At 41.4% G+C, this 17,859-nt stretch overlaps 1 protein-coding gene across 2 annotated transcripts; it reads right to left on the bottom strand.

Moving 5' to 3' along the window:
• Positions 1 to 3,961: 3,961 nt before the first annotated feature.
• Positions 3,962 to 17,401, bottom strand: NUP50 (nucleoporin 50). 2 transcript variants are annotated; one of them, XM_039708106.1, is made up of 8 exons: positions 17,270 to 17,401; positions 15,068 to 15,169; positions 13,894 to 13,977; positions 10,655 to 10,850; positions 8,606 to 9,274; positions 7,326 to 7,404; positions 6,097 to 6,215; positions 3,962 to 5,554 (listed from the first exon to the last, which is right to left on the bottom strand). In XM_039708106.1, the coding sequence occupies exons 2-8, from the start codon at positions 15,134 to 15,136 to the stop codon at positions 5,352 to 5,354; spliced, it is 1,419 nt and encodes a 472-aa protein (XP_039564040.1). In that variant the 5' UTR covers positions 15,137 to 15,169; positions 17,270 to 17,401; the 3' UTR covers positions 3,962 to 5,351. The 2 variants fall into 2 exon arrangements, with proteins under 2 accessions (XP_039564040.1, XP_039564039.1); XM_039708105.1 differs by having other exon boundaries at positions 15,068 to 15,146; positions 17,270 to 17,398.
• Between the last annotated feature and the right edge of the window lie 458 nt (positions 17,402 to 17,859).

The following is a 17,859-nucleotide window of genomic DNA, read 5'->3' as shown; positions in this document are numbered from 1 at the left end:
AGAAACTGGGATAAGTATATTGACTATTTCAAACAGTGTGAATTCTGCTGCTGCTTCTTTATTCATCTTGTACTTTGGTTCCTTGGTGCAACTGCTGTATTTCATGCAATTCACTCAGCTTCATGTGCTCACAGTAATGTACTGTAGCTTGTGCAGAGGCTTGCCTTCCAGCCATCTTCTCCTGAATATTCAGAGCAGGTTGTTCCTTTTCTTCAACTCAACTTCAGTTGTCCTTGTTACAAACTTCCTATGAAGCAAGTATTTTACCAAAGCTGTTGTCCAAACTTTGAACTTGTTCACACCTTCCTGCAAAGATGGTACCCAGTTACTCAGCTGGCTCTTGCTCTGCATTTGCCTTTCAGTTTTGTCTTTAGCATGAGGGTCTTTATGGCAGCTAACTTAGCTGTTGAGGCATTGTTTGGATCATGATTAAAGTGTACTTTCTTACTGTCAGCATTTACTGCTCTGTGCCCCACACACAGCCCCAGGCAGCAGCTCAGCCCTTCACTGCTCCTCCTGGTGGGATGGGGAGGGGATTAGAAGGGTGAGAGTGGGAAAACTGATAGGTTGAGATAAAGGCAGTTTGACAGAAAAGCAAAAGCCATGCACAAAAGCAACAGGATTCATTCCTCACTTCCCATGGGCAGGCAGGAGTTCAGCCATCCCAGGAAAGGCAGGCTCCATGAGGAGACAGTCACTCCAAATGTCCCACCTTCCTCCATCTCCCCCCAGCTCTGTGCTGAGCATGAGACCATGTGGTCTGGGATGTCCCTGTGGCCAGCTGGGAAAAACTGTCCCAGCCATGTCCCCTCCCAACTCCTTGTGCCCAGGCCCTCACTGGTGGGATGGGAGAGGAGCAGAAAAGTCCCTGGCTCTGTGCATGCCACGTTCAGCTGTAACTAAAACATCCCTGTGTTATCAGCACTGTTCCAGCACAAATCCAAAACACAGCCACTACCAGCTACTGGGAAAATTAATGGTTATCCCAGCCCAAAGCAGCACACCTTAAGCTCTTGCTGTGCTGTGCACATGAATGGTTCCAGTTGCTGCCTGCTGTGGTTGTTGTGACCTGCAAGAGCATTTGCCTGCTGGATCAGGAGCGAGCCTGATTTTGATTAACACAGTCTATATAGCTGCCAAAAGCTTGGGAGCCTCTAAACAGTGATGATAGTCCTTTTAAATAGAAGAAAGAAGCGTCCAAAATGTGAAATAATGCCAACAAGCATCCCAAGTGCATGAAGTTGAACTATACTTGGCATGACAAGTCTGAGGCATTTTCATTCAGTGGGAGTTCTGGTGTTTTTGTCTTGTATTTGCAAAGTGTCACGAACCAATGAAGAAAAGAATCACTTGGGCCTGACTTTAGGTTAGTGCCTCTAGGCAAGATCTGGAGTAAATTCAGTAAGGGTTGTCAGGTAGACCTAGATGATGTGGTTTCTAAATCCTGTAATATTCATGGGGAGGGTTTAGAGGTCAGTCTCTAGCAGTCACTCTACTGCTGTGTGAGCACAGGTGCTCCCTCTGCCCTCCAAGGCAGCCCCAGCTCCTTGCTCCAGGCTGGCTCAGCTCACTGACCCCACAAGGAGAAAGCATTTTGCTGAACTGGCTTCAGGCTTCCAAGTCAGGAATGGGCAGGGCAGGACATTCCTTCTTTTAGGAGCAGAATTTTCCAGGCAGGAGTTCACCTGCATGCAACTGGTTGTACAATTAATTTTATTACTCCATGTTATACACTCAAAATGAAAGTGATTCACACAAGACAAATGAATCTTCCATTCATTTATTCACATTTTCCATGGATTTTTGTACATGACCTCAGTGTATCAGAACTAATGAAAACATTAACATACACGTTATGTAAAACTTAAGTATCCACTGAAAAATTCAGAGCATTTTGAAATCTACTAACAACTAACAAATCATCACATTCAGCATCCTCATTGGATTTAGACTAGCTCATGCCACTTCAAATTGTTTAATGTCAGGTAATTTCTGCACACAGGCACCAGCTACAAAATTTTATCAAATGCAAATAAGTTAAGGCATCAGAAAGTCAATCTTTAATGACAGTTTAAATGTTACAGTGCTGCAAAGGGAGCTGAACTTCAGTTTCAATAGCACAGCAAACCTCCTGATTGGTTTATGTTCTACAGTATGTTCATTTCAACTGTAAATTTAATATAAACTTTCACATCCATCAACCAAAAGGGCTTAGAGGAACACAGTGTTGCCCTCCCAAATTAAACCTTGCATACTGCAATTTAATAATTTTTAAATAAAATTCAAGCCAACTGTAATAATCTCCCTTAGAAATTATTCTGACAATTAAGAAAAGCAGAGATGTTTATTTTCCAGCTGAAACTTCAAAATTAGAGGAGGAGGAATGGATAAGACACTCCAGCATCTACATACACCTGGAACAACGAAGGCATTAACACAAATTGGGACAGAAACTTGCATCTTTAATATCAGGTATCTGATATCCAGCTGTTAAATACATTACCAGCCAAGACATAGGAATGCCTCCTTGAGTTGGAATTCTGATCAAAATTCTTTCCTTGGATAGCATGTGGAAGATTGTTATGAAGGCAGTAGTACACTGATGTCTGTGGTCTCCATGAAATTTGCTTTCTAATTTAAGGCCTTTATTTCTATTTAACAATCTCTGGCCTTTTACAGCATTTCTGTATTTTAGTATTCCTTAAATAGAAACTGAAGCATCATCAAAAATTTCTAAAGTGCTGGAAAAGGCTGTGCTTTATACCTGAGCACCAAGCTTGTCAGTGTATGACTATCTTTTCCTGCTTCATAGTCCACAGAATGGTATGGTCACCATGAATTGATGTTGATTAAGATCTGCTTTGCAGGGAAATTCTTCCCTGTCCTTTTAGAGGCAATTTACCCCATGTAACCTGTTCAAAATTATATGTTTATGCACATATTTGACATTCTGATTAAGGTGACATCTCAATTTTTTACCTGGCTTTACTGATTAAATGCATGCACAGAAGAATTCAGGTGTTACTTGCTATGATGGCTAGGGAAAGGTTTAATTCTTTCCAACACAATTTATTATTAATCTACTTATTTTTCCATTCACTCTGTGTCCTCTGCTTGGAAACAGGCCAGAGGTGTATTGTCAGAATTGGGCCACATCCATGTGTGCAAAACCTAACAACTGCCCCTCTTTAGAGGCAAGCATAAGGAAGGAAGTGTTAAATTCAGTTTGTTGGTCCATGTTTCTAAGGATGAAGGAATGGTTCCAAATCCATGAGCTTTCAGAAGTAAGCAAAGGCCAAGCTTTTATAGACAGAGCTTTTCTTTATGGGATGTACAACCAGAGCTCTGTCTATACACCTTTGTGTACAGAGACAGGGTTAAGACACTACAGTCAAAAGACAAATGCAAAATTAACTGAGCCCTTGGACCAGAGCCTGGACTAAACTCTTAGGCAGCATTCTGTTTTTCATTCATACACATTTAGACACACCCTGTCAGCTTTGGGCCTCCAATTTAGGTAGCAGCAAGACTTTTTTTTTTAAAAAAAGCATCTTACTTTGAGGAAAGCAATGTCACTGACTTTTAATGGTTTAAGTACTTAGCCAGATGCAAAAAGAAACCCCCAAAGGCACCAGTTTATTTTTCAAATATCTCAAATGGCATCTAAGCTCCCTTCACACTCCAGGGTTAAAAATGCAATTCTTGTACACTAAGCATGGCTGAAATGTGAGCAAGGCCTTTCTTTTGGAACTTTGGTCAACAGGGCTATAGATAAAATCAAGATTTTCCTCCTTTTAACAAAGAGGGGAAAAAGGCCATAACCTGAATTGTGCAGTGAATTAGGCCTAGGGGCAGCCATTTGCTTCCCCCCAGAGCAGGGGTACAGGTGAGATGTGCTGCACCTCATCCAATGCTGTTATTCCTTGTTCCCTGCCCACAGGATGGCACTGTGCTGGATTACCAGGTCCCCTGTATGAATTGTGTCACACTGACTTTTTTTTTTTTAAGGAAAGGTGTTTTTCCTCTGTATCACATTAGCCAGAGGCAAAACAGCATGTTTGTTCCATTTTCCCAGAGCTGGTCAGTGTGACACATCTGAGAGCAGTTCAAGTTTCATATTATCATCAAGCTCTTGGAGAAGTCCCAGAGTTGGAAGCAAAGTAGAAAAAGTTACTAGGGAAGGAGTTTCCAGCAAACATTTGAAAAAAAGAAAATTATTAAACTACCAAACATGGTCTGACAAAGTTGAGAGCAAAACCAAGACCAGAATGAATGTTCTGATCTCCAAATTATTGCCACCTGGTTAATTTTATCACAGCTGAAAACTAAGTTTACAAAGTACCCCATGCTCCCCACATGCAACAGAAAGCTTCTGCACTCTGCTGCTTTGCTTAATGCAGTGCAGCACAGCATTTTTATCACATGGATAAATACACACTGACACACACCCTTGTGCATGTGTCTCCTGGCAAGGGCAACAGAAAGTCCTGAAGTTTGAGCTCTCTTCAGCAAAGTACCAGCAGCAGGAGCAATGCAGCATGTCCAGCTCTGCCTCAGCTGGATTTTGGAACTAGGGACAAACACCTTGCAAGGAGCATGTGGAAGTGCAACCCTCTGCTTCTGACCTGTCAGAAGCCAGGGGGTGCCAGTGTGTCCAAGGTAAAACTTCCAGTTGTCTGCTTGTCTATATTGCACATCATTGGCTTGTTGCTACAGTGAGAACAGAACTGACAGTTCCTCTGCAGGAAACACTACTGTCAACAAGACTACACAAGCAAATTCTCTTTTAAATATCTGCAGTCTCTGAGTCCTGAAAGCACACAGGTCTGCAAGAGCACAGACCCAGCACGATGGAGATCAGCACTGGTGGGGAGCAGTGCTGTCACTGAGTCTAAAAAGTCAGTCTCACCAGAATACAACAGACCAATTAAAAAGCTGTGGTCTAGAAACAGTTGCAACAGGTAAGCTTGACCATCCTCCCTTCCCAAAACAGGAGGTGCTTGCATTGTATTACAGTCTGTAAGGAAGCTCTGGTACCATGTTTTTGTACCCAGATTTCTGTCCATTTGGTCGACTGGTGCTAAAAACAGATGCTTGGATTGACATCCATGTGCTTTATCCAGAAGAGGTCCTGCATTTAGATACTGAAAATGAGGGAGCACAGTCCAACACTTGTGTTCTATTAAAGCTTTTATTAGCTAGTTTAGCTTTTCCTCACATCATTTTTCCAGAATTCCTATAACAGTTCTTAATATCAGAGTAAAGAATTAAATGTTCAAATGAAGTTATGGAAGAAAAAAACAGCAGCAGCAGTTTGGCAATAATTCCTCAATTTATGGACTGCAACTTATTTAAACCTCCTTTTTCTCCAGTAAGATTTTGTGCAACTCATCTGCATCCTCACTTGTTTTCACTCTTATTAGCATAGTGACAGGAACAGCTGGATTCTTCTCATCGATGGGTGGGTTAGGAACACAAACTATGAGAACATTGTTTTTTCCGGTTCTTGAACATGGCATCTTAGGTGGAATTAGAACATTCAACAGAATATTTCCTGCATTTGAGGAGGGGAAAAATTTACCATTAGCCATTTTCTAGCTTTTATTGTAATACAGTGTTAGAATAGATACTAGCTAGAGATTTAGGGTGGTGTTTGGAAGGAAGGCAATTCATAAACATCATGTATGTTTGTCTTCTTCTTTCCTAAGCATCTATTCATGGCCATTGCTCTCAGATTTCTTTCCTCACTAGAAATGAGAAAATCTGCATCCTCCTTTTTTAAATGGAGGAACCTGAATATCAAATTATAGTAGGGGGACACAGGAGAAAGGGAAGGGGACAACGGAGAAGCAGGAAATGAGGAATCCAGTCACAGTGCTTAGTTTATGCTTCTTGCACTGCTCCATGTGCTCTCTTTTGTAATGCTCACTAGAGGCATCCAAGTGTTTGTCAGTATTCTAAATGATTTAGGAAAAGAAAGTAGAAGGGTTTTCACTAATTGTATCTGTTAATGATATGTAAAAAAGACCCAAAATAGCCTAATGCTTAGCAAGGAATTTTGACATCAAGACTTGTTACTGGGATAAATGTACTTACCTAAATTGGTATCTGCTCGTACTAAGAGTTGAGTTTTTTCATTTCCTGCTGGTTTTAAATGTAATGTTCCTACACCTTTTTCTTTAAATTCATTGTCCTTTTTGTAGAACAATTTGCACCTGTGGAGAAAAAAAATAAAACTCAAATCCTTGTTTGTGTAGCCATGTAGAGATGAAATAAAAAGATATCTCCCAGATACACGTATCCATCTGTCTCACAGTAACAGTAATCAGGATTTAACATGCTGTGAGCAACCTAAATCTTTATTATTCTTTGTCCTGTTTCACCTGCTAATGGACAGCACTTGGAGATAAAAGAGAAAGTGAATTATTTCTTTCAGTATTGAAATGATAAATGTATTACTTTCAGGGAAAAGTGCTCAGGGCCTGTGAGGAGCAATAAATGTAGGCTACTTAAAAAAAAAAAACTAATTAGAAAGGCATAAGAACTGGTTAAAGGCACAGCAACCTGTACTCAGGGCCTGTGAGGAGCAATAAATGTAGGCTACTTAAAAAAAATGTAATTAGAAAGGCATAAGAACTGGCTGTATCATTCTGAAGTTGGAATAGGACTTAATTATACAATTTATAAACATTTTTAAGTGTGAAGGCTCTAATAAACCTAAAGCCATTTTAATAAAGTAGCACACACTTTTCAGATACAGCTAATGACTTTTTGTAGCAGGACAAATTCTCTGCTGAGTGTCAAGCAGACACACAATTACTTGGACTACTGAACATGCTTTGAAAAACTGCTTCTAGTGGAGCCAGTTTCATTTTGAGCTTAAAAGCACAACTTGCTCACTCCTTTATATAATAATAATCAGCATTTTCCAACTGAAGAGTCTTATTTTAGGCTATGCAAATCCACCTGGTGGATTTTCCAGCAGTACTGTATAAGGTTTCTGTAGTAAAGGGCCAAGGTCCTGCAACTTGACTGTACAAAACCTGATGAAGGCAGAAACACCTTCACTTGTTAAAAAAGCTGATCACATGTACAACACAAACTATTAGAGTTGTGCCCAAAATACAGAAGAATTTTAGTAAGATCTTACAAACTCCTGCCTGTAATTAAATTTTTTTACAAGTTCATATTCTGTGTGGATTCCTAACAAGTTTTATTTATAGGAAGTCAAGGACACATCATTAATTATGCACTGCAGTGGTGAAGAATAGCAATACAGAGTAAATACAGGTGTTAATTTTATTTACCAAGTTAAAGTCACTTACTTCTTTGAGTAGAAAGCATCATCTTCTTTTATTTCATTAACAATGACTTTTGGTGGCTCTTCTTCCTCCTCTTCCCCTCCTTTAAATAGAAAGTTTTAATATGTTAATGTTGTGAGCACAGATTTTGGCAGTGTATTGGGAGTCCCTTATGCCCACCATGGTTGGCATGGACACGTGGCTGGTCAGTGACAGCCAGAACACCCTTCAGTCCATGTGTACTCTGCAGCAGCTTCAGCTACAACAAAAAGTGTTACTTGCTTTTCATTCAGCTCTTAAAGCAACTTCATCCTCACCTTCAGTTTAAGTGGGATGAAAACACCCAATCCATACCAAACAATCAAACACCAACAATATAAAGCTTAGTAAGTCAAAAGCTTCTGTTTGAACAGTAACAGTTTTCACATTTCAGAGTATGCTCCACAAATGGGTTCAAGCAGAGCACAATAAATAGTTCCAAGAGCCAGATTTAATTTGGGGGAAGGGAATTAGTTGCAGAATGACAGATAAGAGGGTGGCAGATTATGCCTTTCCAGCCCCTCAGCTACTGGGATTTCTATCAGCCTATTGTATTCAGCACAGGCAAAGACCAGAGTAAAGCTGTTAGGTACTGTGTAACTTTGGAGGCCTCCTTACAATCTATTAAGTAAAATGGACTAAACTGTTCTGTATCTCATGCTTTTTACTGCAGGGATCTCTTGACAAACCTACTAGGAAAAGCAGTGGGATTGACATGTCCAGCAGGCTCAAAGGTGAACATACCAGCTGCTTTAAATTTCATCAATTCCTGTCCTCAGATTTAATTATTTTGTATATTATATAAAGTACAAATCTGACAGAAGTATGTAAGTCTTGATAAGCACATACTTTTGGTGTTGCTTACATAAGGCTGTGTTCTCCTGATTAAGGGTATAATTCTGCACTTTCAAATCTAAGAATGATGATGACCACAGACTATGGAATTTCCTGAGATGGAAAGGACCCACCAGGATCATCAAGTCCAGCTCCTGGCCCTGCCCAGAACACCCCAACCATACTAGCCTGTACCTGAGGGCATTGTCCAAATGCTCTTGGAGCTCTGGCAGCCTTGGGAGCTCTGGCACTCCCTGGGGAGCCTGGGCAGTGCCTGAGCACCTTTCCCTGATATCCAGCCTAAACCTCCTCAGACACTGCACCATGCCATCATCTCAGTGAACTTAATATTGCAATTTTAGTATTCCTAAGTCACATGCACTCACAGCTGACCATTAAAGTAACTATAGATACAAATACATAGAATTTACCTTTGTCATCAGTATTGCCACTGTCTGTTTGAGCTTCTGATAAACTGGTGGATGCTGCAGTGACAGATTTGGCCTGGTTTGCATCTTTTCCAAACAAACCTGAATTCCCAGGAGAAAATGAGAAACTACTAAGCGTTCCTGAACCAAGGGAACACAAAACAGAACTGTCAACACTCTTGCCAAAATTAAACGAGACAGTTGACGTAGCTCCTAACAACGGGTCTCTTTTTTCTGACGCGGCTTCAGCTTTTTTGTCTGAGGTCTCCTCAGTTTTGCTGTTAAACAGAAACGTGGAGCCCTGCTGGAGCTTTGAACCCCCAAACACAGGAGCAGCCTGCGGGGCCGGGGTCTTGCTGCTTTCGTTCTCGGAGCCGCTGTCGCTGCTGCCTCCGTGCTGCTGCTCAATGCTGGCCAGATAGCGCTCGTAGTCCCTGAAGATGGGGCTCAGGTCGCACAGGGGGTTGCTGTTCACGTGCTTCACGATCCAGTCCCGCACGGAGCAGTTGAGGGCAGCCAGCTGCTTGTGGTAGGCGCCGGAGCCGCGCGCCGGAGCCGCGCTCAGGGCGCTGCCCGAGGAGGAGCAGGGCTGGCTGCCGCCGTTGGCGGCCGGGCTCGCAGCCTTCTTCTCAGCAAACATGGCACCACTGGGACCATTTGACACTGGGGATGCTGGTACAAGAGAAAACACAGAATTGGAGAATATCCTGAGCTGGGAGGGACCCACCAGGATCATTGAGTCCAGCTCCTGGCCCTGCCCAGGACACCCCAACAATCCCACCCTGTGCCTGAGGGCATTGTCCAAATTCTTCCAGAGTTCTGGCAGAAGAACCTTTCCCTGATATCCAACTTAACTAATCTGCTTAATAACCCCTGTTGTTTTGTTATTTTTTTAACCACAGATGATTTGCAGACCTAGTGAGAAATGTGGCTTAGAACCTTTGTTTTTTTAAACCCAGAAAGCACAGCTCTCTTAAAAGCCTAACATGTACAATATTTCTTAATTGGAACGCTCATCCTTACTCAGCTGAGCTCCTTCTTTTGGGTCACACTGTGCCCCAGTTACTCCCATGCCAGTGAGCAGATCCAATTTTTCATTTAGACAAGTAAGGGACAGATAAGGTAGATGGAGCACACTGGTGTATAAAAATAACATCCAAAGACATCTTGTACAGAACATTAAAAAAATACATGTTTTATATATTGCCAAAACCTTCAAAATCTAACAACGTCAGCAAGCTGTAATGCTTAGTAAATCAAAAAACTTCTCTTGCCATTTGTGCTTTAAATGTGCTTTAAATCACCCTGAGTGCACTACCCCATAATTTTACAAGCTTTTGAGCACTTTTGTGTAAAAAACCCTAAGAAGCAAACTAGAAAAATTCTCATTGAATATTTCAGTTTTCCTTAATTTATTCAAGCTCACTGAAATCCAAGTTACTCTAAAGTTCAAACTCCACCATTTGTATTCTAAGGCATGATGACTCCAAAATTCTGTGGTGACAGGGTTAACATTTCTGCATGTCCAGCACAAAGGGACAGAACTAATATTCCTCAGGAAATTCCAAAGCATGACAGCTCAACATGATGAAGTATTTCAAATGTCTTAAAATGTAGGTATAACTGTAACAGATAAAATGCTAGTAAGACTGTCTGCAACACCAGATGTACAAGGAAAAAAGATGAAGACTTTAGCTATGCAGCATGTATTTTTTATTTAAATTCAAAGAATTGGGACATGTTACCAGATGCTTTATACCTTTTACAGACTGCCTTATGCCAGTGCTTTCTATTTCCATCTGTGCCTAAAAAACTTTTATCTCCAGTATTAGAAATGTGAATTTAGTTACCACCTCTTTAAATTGTGTCCATGTGAAAACTTGTCCCTCCAGCACTCTAAAATAATAAGAAATCTTACAAAGAGGTATAAAGTCTCAAAACCTTAAAATGTAACTATAAGATGGTCTACATTTGTTTTTTCACTACTAAAATAACCCTGCAAATTTAATTACTGAAGGTGTTGATAAATATGCGTGCTTATTTAAAACTTACCAAATGCTGATTGTGTTTCAGAGGTGCTCTTCAAACTGCTGAAAGGAGGAGTACTGGAGACACTACTGCTTCCATTGGACAGCCCTTCCAAAGGCTTGATTCCTGCACCATTCCCAAATCCACTGAAGCCACCTCCTCCTTTTCCAGAAGGCAATACAAAGCCTTTAAACCCCTTAAAAGCTCCTCCACTTTCAGACTGGGGAGGAAAATAAAGAGAGACAACCAGTTACAAACATCTCCTCCACACAGATCCTATCCCCACTTAATATTCCTGGCTTATTTTTCCCTAGTTCAGCCTGTCATTCCATGCATTACTGTGTCAGCTATGCAAACAAAATTAACAGCTTCCTTATGACACACACTGCTCCTGTTTTTAAAAGACTCAGATGTTTGGTATGAAAATAAACTGGGTCTAGGATGTGGGTACATGGAAGTTGTTCAGAGCTGTGGATGTGTTTGACTACCTATTAGACAACCACAGCATCTTGTTTTCTTTAAATAACTACAGAGGATTATGTAACTTCAGGTTTATTTTAAACAACTTTTAGCATTTACAATGGCAGTCAAGAGTCCGATACTTTAATCCACTCATCACTCTGGAGTCATCTATGAAACCTCTTGTGATTTACACAAAATATTCCAATGTGACTGATAGAAGATGCAAAGACAGACTGTACCTGACCACAGAATATCTACCTCTGCAACCTTTTTATTACCCAGTTCTGATCACTGTCTTTGCAACTGTATTATTTTATGGTATAGTTTCTTAGGTGTTTCTAAAAGACAAAGTACAATTAATATGCAAATAAAGCACTGCAATTTTTAGACCTTTGGAGGTAATGAACTTTTACTACTCTAAGTGAACTTTCAGTGTCTCTGGTAAACCATGAGAGAAGAACTGCTTTCGAGTTTCTTCTGCTTTTGCCACTGAAGAAATGGCAAAGCTTGTCAATTTTAGGTTTAGCTTGTGGTTAAGGGTCTCTTTGCTTCCTTTTGTGCTATTTTTTCCAGTGCAGTCCTCTGCTTCTCATTCCTAGGTAGGCATTTTTACTGTGCTTCTCTCTGATCAGTCCCACCTTTCTCTCTGGACATTCCAGTATAACTGCTGTCTTTCTCACTGCAGCATTCTGCTTGCTCCATGTAGGAACATCAGTAAGTTTCAAGTTTTGCTTTTTGTAAATATTCACAGCTTTCTTACACAACTTCAGCTGTCCTGTCGTCTCTTCTGTGTTTTAGATTTTGTCCAGCCTGTTGTCCTGGTTTTGGCTGGGATAGTTAATTTTCTCCCTAGTGGCTGGTACAGTGGTGTGGTTTGAATGGTAAGAGAATTTTGATAACAAGGGTGCAGTGCTCTCTGCAATCAAGGACCTCTCAGTGTTTCATGCTCTGCCAGTGAGCAGGACACCAGGAGCTGAAAGGGAGCATGGCCAGGACAGTGACCTGAACACAGAATGTCATGGCCAGCAGAGAAACTGGGACTGGGGTGGCTGGGAGCAGCTATTTGCTGCTTGGGGATGGAATGAGGTCAGTGGGTACTGAGCAACTGTCCTGTGCATCACTGCTTTTTCTTGGGGTTTCTTTCTTTCTCTTCTGGTTCCCTTACCATCATGATCATTATATTTCAATCATTAAACTCTCCTTATCTCAACCAAGGCTTTTAACCTTTTTTCTGATTCTCCTCCTCATGCCACTAGGAGGAAGAGTGAGGGGCTGCACAGTCCTTAGCTGTCACCAGCCCTTCTTCCAGCTCTAACAGCCTGCTCCCAGTCTCCTCACTACTTCTACAACCCATCTGGTCCCCCTTCTCACTCTGTTCTACTTTTCTTATTCCATTTGCCCCTGAATCTCTCCTGCTCAAGCTGTAGTTTATGTTTTGCATCACCTCCCTCTAGTGCAATCCTTTAACTCTATCCTCTACCACATTTGTGGCTAAAACTACTCAAGGCATTAGTGGGCTAAGGCAGCTTCCAATTGCTGCTTGGGGATGGAATGAGGTCAGTGGGTACTGAGCAACTGTCCTGTGCATCACTGCTTTTTCTTGGGGTTTCTTTCTTTCTCTTCTGGTTCCCTTACCATCATGATCATTATATTTCAATCATTAAACTCTCCTTATCTCAACCGAGGCTTTTAACCTTTTTTCTGATTCTCCTCCTCATGCCACTAGGAGGAAGAGTGAGGGGCTGCACAGTCCTTAGCTGTCACCAGCCCTTCTTCCAGCTCTAACAGCCTGCTCCCAGTCTCCTCACTACTTCTACAACCCATCTGGTCCCCCTTCTCACTCTGTTCTACTTTTCTTATTCCATTTGCCCCTGAATCTCTCCTGCTCAAGCTGTAGTTTATGTTTTGCATCACCTCCTTCTAATGCAATCCTTTATTTAACTCTATACCACATTTGTGGCTAAAACTATTCAAGGCATTAGTGGGCTAAGGCAGCTTCTTCATGGACAGTGCTTGGACTGAAGAAGGAAAATCAAAAGCATAGGAGAAGGCTGTCTAGCTCCTAACTGTGCCTAGTCCCATCCAGTCCTAAAGAAATCTGTGTAACACAAAGCTCCAGGCCTACTTCTGACACGATGCATGCCTTGTTCAAAGGATGTCTGGGAAAAATATAAACAACAAAGCATTTGTCAAGGATTTCTGAAAGGACAACAATTTGGCTGGACTGGGAAAATGCTTTCACAGGGACTAAACCTGTAACAAAGGCCAACTTCCTTTCAATTTTCAATCTGTTAGTGCAAAGAGTAGATGGCACTAAAACTCTTGACAGGGAGGAAGGAAAAAAAAGTAGCAGCATTCTTAACAAAAGACATGTTTCTCATTCTCAGAGCAGCTCAGTATTTGGGTGTTAACTAATACAGCTTCTGAGATCCCCCAGCCCTCCAGTATGGATAACTAATAACTTTGCATTTCCATACTTCCATCTCTACAAAAAATGGAAGTAAAGCTGGTTTACCAATTTGCAAACAAGATTGTGTCTGAAACACTCTTTATTTTTACTTCAAAAATATGCAAGAACACCCTGCTCACCCAGTCATAGTAGTATTACCCTTTTTTTTCCTTAGCCATATTCTTAGCATGGAACAGTAAAGCCAAAGTTCACGTGCACATATGACCTGGTGAGCTGAAATGATAACTTTATTCAGCTTCACTGCAAACCCAAGGAAGTCAAAAACCTGAGCATGATGCTGTGTTTTGTAACTGAGTGAAACTCCAGCACCCATGTTCAGTGACTACGTTACCTCTGACCCAACGTTTCGGCGCTTTGCTTTTTTAATAGCTCTGTTCTTCAGGACCTCTTCACTTGCCACAGAGAATGTTCCCACCTTGAAGAGGAAGTTAGGGAGTCATTAGTGGAGTATTCAAAACACACAACATGAAGGGATGGCTGAGATCAGGTTTTGAACACAACTCTAACACTTCTACCAAACAAACAAGGGAAGAAGTTAAAAACCAGCCCACTCCAAAAATACAGCACTGTCAATCAGCTTTCCAGCCACCTGAATGTGAGCTGACACTTGGAAAGCTCCTTCTGGTCCTGCACTACATTTCTCTTTGTGCTATCTCCATTTTACTACAACAAAAAATGTAAGTTTTGGGTTGCTTTTTTAAAACAGCTCTAAGATCCCTCTGCTGACGGGAGCAGATGTATGGAGATGTGGGCTCTAAGGCAAGCTCCAGCAGCCTGCTGTAGCTCAAACACTAGCAAAGACAGCTAATGGCTCAGCACCACCCTGCAACAAATGAGGAAATTAAGTTAAGTTTTCTTATTTTCAAATTCCTGGAAGAGACAGTTTTCTTTTTTACATTTACAGGTGCAAGCATTTAATACTTTTAGCTGGACAAAAACTACACCAGTTTGTTTAAACCTGAGCCATAAGGAAGTAGGAAACATTAAAGGTAAAAATCTCTTTTTACAATCAGGTGGAACATACCACTTAACTATTTGCCTAATTCCTCTGGCTGTGTGGGGAAATTCAGCTGAAATTAACATAGCTCTAAAATTAGCTATTACTGACCCTAAAAAAACCCAAAAATACTGGAGGCATACAGAGCATTTATCTCCAGAAATCAAGTCTGCTTTTCCTGTCAATTCAATAAATACCTATCACACCTTTGAAGAGTCCAAAAGCCTTTTAACAAGCATGGGGTTCCCTCTAGAAACATGGAATTCCTTTCCCCAGAACCACTGATGAAATTTTAACCCTTAAAAGCTGCTTTGCTATATGGTCTGCATAATTGGAAGCTTTATAAAAATACTTTTTAAAAAATCCACTTCTATAAAATGATCTTTAATTGCTAAACTTTTAACCAGTTATGCTGTGAGTTTTATGCACAAGATACACAGCCCAATGTAAACAGCTACTCTACTATCTGCAAGTGTACATGGGGGGTGGGGGCTAATATGTATTTTACCTCTTCAGCTTCATCCTCCTGGTCCCAGTTTCGGTCAGTCAGCTCCTTTTCTGCAATTCTCTTTGCCATTTTTCCACACCTGTATGGAAGAACCAAAAAATCCTAGAAAGAATTGCACAGAAATTAAATTCTATATGGCAGTGATCTTCAATTTGTATTCTTAGAAAAAAAAAACAAAAAAAAAAAAAACCACCAAAAAAAACCCCAAAAAAACCCCAGGAACTGCAATTCATGCAGAAGCAAGTCAAGATTGGAATGACAACTGAAAACCAAATGTTGTGGCAAAAACCATCAGCAGCACTTGAGATTAAAGCTGTGGTGATCAGCCATATTCAATCTTAAATAAAAGCAACAACAGAAATGCACAGTTCAGTTATGGAATTAATTTTGTTTAGCAGCTGGAAAAATTCCTTTCAGAACCATAACTCACATACTCCTACTCTGAAGGGCTACAAAAACCCCAAAGCTGTGGTTAAAACATTCCCTATCCCACTCCACATTGCCACCTCAGGAAACCTGTGTAAGCAGCAAGAAAAAGTGAGTTGCTTTGTAACATCTACAATAAATACTGATGAGGACCCACTGAATCAACTGAGCAGAGCTTGGTTAAGACTGAAGACAATGCTCTCCTTTAAAAATCTGGATTGGTTGGCCATTACTAATTTGAAAATTCGGAAAAAATTACAAATAATTGAGATTGGCTTACTTATGTACCCTACAAAGGACACATAAGTCAGGCCATGGATTTTAGAGCAATTACTGTAAGCAGAGAAATCATCATTTTTCTGGTTATCTCTGTGAGATAAAGCAAAATCATCTTTGCAGAAGGAATGTCTGTAACTGTTCTCAGTCCCATTTCACTGAAGTACAACTTATGAGCTGTGTACAAAACCAAAGAATGAATCCAGCTACCATGTTTTCTATCTAAAAAACCTGGCAAGCAGTCACACTACTGGAATTTTATGTGAAAAAAGAGGTATTTTACTAACTATGGTCATATCTTCTGACACTAAATATGACAACTTTCCAAAGGAAATATGTAGTTCTGTTGCAATTTAAATCTCAAGCAAGCACAACAACTAAAACTCTTCCAAAACCCCCCTGGCTTTGTGATTAAGACCTGCCCAGAAAAAAAGACAAAAGAAATCCACAAAAAGCTGAATTTCAGAGCCAGAAATTGCAACAATACATTGTTACAAGATATCTTGTTTACACGTTGGAACATTTCAGAACAGTAAATCCAGCAGCACAGCAGTCCTGGAGATCTCACATCCAAGTCCTGAATTTTGTCTGACACACATCACAAATAAGGTCAAGTTACCAGAGCTTCTGGGACAAAGACTGGCCTGTGTATACATATTTAAATGCCCTAATCCACTCTGTCCTGAAAGCAGACATCCTTGCTTGATAATCACTGGGAGATCATTTCAATCTAACCCACTGAAAAGCTCAAAAATAAGTTACTTTAAAGATTTTAAAGTCACCTTTATCTAAATTATTATTTTATTACATAATTTTTATATAGAATGTGTTATGTTATGTAATACATTTTAATTTTATTTTTTAATTTAGAATAAATTAGTGTTCTGTATATATATTCTATACAATAATAGTGTTCTGTATATACAATCTACATTCTACATATATAGCATATATCCACATTATGTATATCATGTACTATAATATTATTTAAATGTATTAGTTTCATTATTACATTAAATATTTGAGTTATTGAAAGAGCACATTAACAGAGCCTGTAGGGAAAACCTTGCTGACCCAGGCTCCAGGTTCTCTGCACCACCCTGTGTTTACAGAGTTCCTCTTTAAAAGCATTTAGAGGATCTAACAGAGAACCTGAAGCGTATTGTGTCCCATGAAACGAAAACGAACACAAACCTACATCTGAAGTTCACAAACTTCACCAAGTTTTTGGAGCACGCGTTGCAAACAGGCTGAGACAGAAGTATTTTCAGAAACACATCACAGAATCTCCTGAGCTGGGAGGGACCCACAAGGATCATCCAGGCCAAGCCCTGGCCCTGCACAGACACCCCGACAGTCCCACCCTGTGCATCCCTGAGAGCGTTGTCCAAACGCTCCCGGAGCTCTGGCAGCCTTGGGGCCGTGACCATTCCCTGGGGAGCCTGGGCAGTGCCCCACAGCCTCTGGGGGGGAACCTTTCCCTGACACCCGTGCGCTTACCCAGCTCCAGTCCGACACCAGCACACGCAGACGCTCCGCTGACCGGCACGGACCCCCCGGGCTCGCGGGGGCTCTGCAGGGGGCGGCAGCGCCCGAGCGCCGCGGGGCGCGGAGCGGACGGGGCCGGGAGGTGCCCCACAGGCCGCGGCTCACGTGACTTCCGCCGCGAGCCGCGCTCCGGCCGAAGTCTCCCGAAATGTCGGGAAAAACAAACCCCGAGAGTGGCGTGTTAGCGTCAGCCCGCCAGGCACTGCTTTGTCCTTGGCCAGTGTGAAATTCTGCCTTGCCCGGCAAAATTTGGGGCCTCCACATTAAAAACTTTCTCACCTGCTTATACGTTTTTACTAAATTAAGGTTCACTGGCTCTGAATTATATAATTCATGACTTTCAACACGGGAGGCGCCTCAGAGCGGCTGAGGGGGCGGCCGTGACACATTAAAAACTTTCTCACCTGCTTATACATTTTTACTAAATTAAGGTTCACTGTCTCTGAATTATATAATTCATGATTTTCAACACGGGAGGCGCCTCAGGGCGGCTGAGGGGGCGGCCGTGACCGCTGTCCTGCTGCTCAGCCCTGCTCCCTCTT

This window comes from Passer montanus, unplaced genomic scaffold (genome assembly GCF_014805655.1).
Source record: "Passer montanus isolate IOZ18808 unplaced genomic scaffold, ASM1480565v1 scaffold20, whole genome shotgun sequence".
NCBI classification, from domain to species: Eukaryota; Metazoa; Chordata; class Aves; order Passeriformes; family Passeridae; genus Passer; species Passer montanus.
Note: the sequence above shows the minus strand (reverse complement) of the source record. Positions and strands in the feature narration are given on the sequence as shown.